The sequence below is a fragment of the Perognathus longimembris genome, chromosome 8 (assembly GCF_023159225.1).
Source record: "Perognathus longimembris pacificus isolate PPM17 chromosome 8, ASM2315922v1, whole genome shotgun sequence".
Taxonomy (NCBI): domain Eukaryota; kingdom Metazoa; phylum Chordata; class Mammalia; order Rodentia; family Heteromyidae; genus Perognathus; species Perognathus longimembris.
Window position 1 is genome coordinate 1,730,782 of NC_063168.1, and position 2,194 is coordinate 1,732,975.

The window sequence follows — 2,194 nt, forward strand, 5'->3', positions numbered from 1 at the left end:
CGGGGCGCCCGGGGGGGGGCGGAGGCCGCGCTGGGGGGTGGGGGGGGACGGGGGGACGGGGGCACCGCGGGCCGCCCTCGGGCCGGGCCGGGCGCACCTTCCGCCCGCCAGCCTCCGCCCCGCCCCGCTCCCGCCCCCCTCCCGCCCCGTCTCCTCCTCCGCCTCGCCTCCCGCCTTTTCCCCCGTCCCCGGCCGCCGCGGGCTGCAGGAGGCTCGGCGAGAGCCGGCGAGCGCAGCCCGGCCCGGCCCGGCGAGGCCCCGCCGCGCGCCCCTCGCTCCGCCCGGCCCCGGGCCCCGGGCCCCGCCGCGCGTGCGTGCGTGCGTGTGTGCGGGGGCCTCGCGGCACGACGGCGCGCCCTGCCCGGCTGGAGAGCGCGGCCGGCGGCGCCGCGGGACAGCTCGCCAAACTTCCCCGGGACGCGGCGCCGATCGGGGCCCCGCCGGAGGGAGGGCGGCCGCCCCGGCGCCCCGGAGCCCCGACCCCCGCCGGACCCGGGCCCGCGCCGTGCGCCCCCTCCGGGCCCCCCCCACCCCAGCGCCCCATGGAGCACCAGGAGCCGTACTCCGCGCAGGCCACGGCCGCCATCGCGGCGGTCACCACCTGCCTCATCCTCTTCACCCTGCTGGGCAACGCGCTGGTCATCCTGGCCGTGCTCACCAGCCGCGCCCTGCGCGCCCCGCAGAACCTGTTCCTGGTGTCGCTGGCCGCGGCCGACATCCTGGTGGCCGCGCTCATCATCCCCTTCTCGCTGGCCAACGAGCTGCTGGGCTACTGGTACTTCCGGCGCGCGTGGTGCGAGGTGTACCTGGCGCTCGACGTGCTCTTCTGCACCGCGTCCATCGTGCACCTGTGCGCCATCAGCCTGGACCGCTACTGGGCCGTGAGCCGCGCGCCCGAGTACAACTCCAAGCGCACCCCGCGCCGCATCAAGCGCATCATCCTCACCGTGTGGCTCATCGCCGCCCTCATCTCGCTGCCGCCCCTCGTCTACAAGGGGGAGCAGGGCCCCCCGCCCCGCGGGCGCCCCCAGTGCCAGCTCAACCAGGAGGCCTGGTACATCCTCGCCTCCAGCTTCGGGTCCTTCTTCGCGCCCTGCCTCATCATGATCCTCGTCTACCTGCGCATCTACCTGATCGCCAAACGCAGCAGCCGCCGCCGCGGCCCCGGGGCCAAGAGGGGCCCGGAGGAGGACGGCGGGCCCCGGAGGCCGGCCGCCGCCGCCGAGGGGCCAACCCGGGCCTCGCCTCCGTCTTCCACCGCGGAGGCCGACGGACACCCCGGCCCCCCCGGGGAGAAGGAGGAAGGGGACACCCCAGAAGATCCTGGGGCTAAGGCCTCGCCCCCCGGCTGGGCTGCCCTTCCCACCTCAGGCCAGGGTCAGAAGAAGAGCGTCTGCGGGGCCTCTGTGGAGGAGGAGGAAGAGGAGGAGGAGGAGGAGGAGGAGGAGGAGGAGGAGGAGGAGGAGGAGCAGCGTGACCCCCCGGCAGTGCCAGTGCCCCCCGCCTCGGGGAAGCCGCAGGGCTCCCAGGTGCTGGCCACCCTTCGGGGGCCCGTGCTCCTGGGCCGGGGTGTGAGCGCCCTGAGCCGGCAGTGGTGGCGCCGCCGGACCCAGCTGAGCCGGGAGAGGCGCTTCACCTTCGTGCTGGCCGTGGTCATCGGCGTGTTCGTGCTCTGCTGGTTCCCGTTCTTCTTCACCTACAGCCTGGGCGCCATCTGCCCGCGGCACTGCAAGGTGCCCCACGGGCTCTTCCAGTTCTTCTTCTGGATCGGCTACTGCAACAGCTCGCTCAACCCCGTCATCTACACCGTCTTCAACCAGGACTTCCGCCGGGCCTTCCGGAGGATCCTCTGCCGCCAGTGGACCCACACGTCCTGGTGAGCCTGCCTGCCGCGGCCGGCGTGGAGGCGGGGCCGGGGGCGCCGTGCCCCTCGCTGTGCCCCGCGAGGCGTCTCCCCGGGGCCCGGTGGGCCCTCTCCAGCTCCCACAGACCTCATCCCGCCAGCCCCTCCGGAAGGTGGGGGGCGGAGGGGCCGTCTCGGTGGGTTCACGCAGTCTCCCCTTGCTGGCGTTGTGGGGGGAAACGTCCTCGCCAGCGGCCCAGACAGGCCGGGGGAGGCGGTGTGGATCTTCCCGGATGAAGCTGAAATGAGGCTGGAACAGAGCACCGCCACCCCCCTCCCCCCAGAGGCTGA

The 2,194-nt window shown here is 75.0% G+C and overlaps 1 protein-coding gene across 1 annotated transcript; it reads left to right on the plus strand.

The window, feature by feature from the left end:
* The first annotated feature begins 518 nt into the window (after window positions 1-518).
* On the plus strand, window positions 519-1,963 carry Adra2b (adrenoceptor alpha 2B). Its single transcript, XM_048352325.1, has one exon. The coding sequence runs from the start codon at window positions 543-545 to the stop codon at window positions 1,878-1,880; it is 1,338 nt and encodes a 445-aa protein (XP_048208282.1). The 5' UTR covers window positions 519-542; the 3' UTR covers window positions 1,881-1,963.
* Window positions 1,964-2,194: the final 231 nt, after the last annotated feature.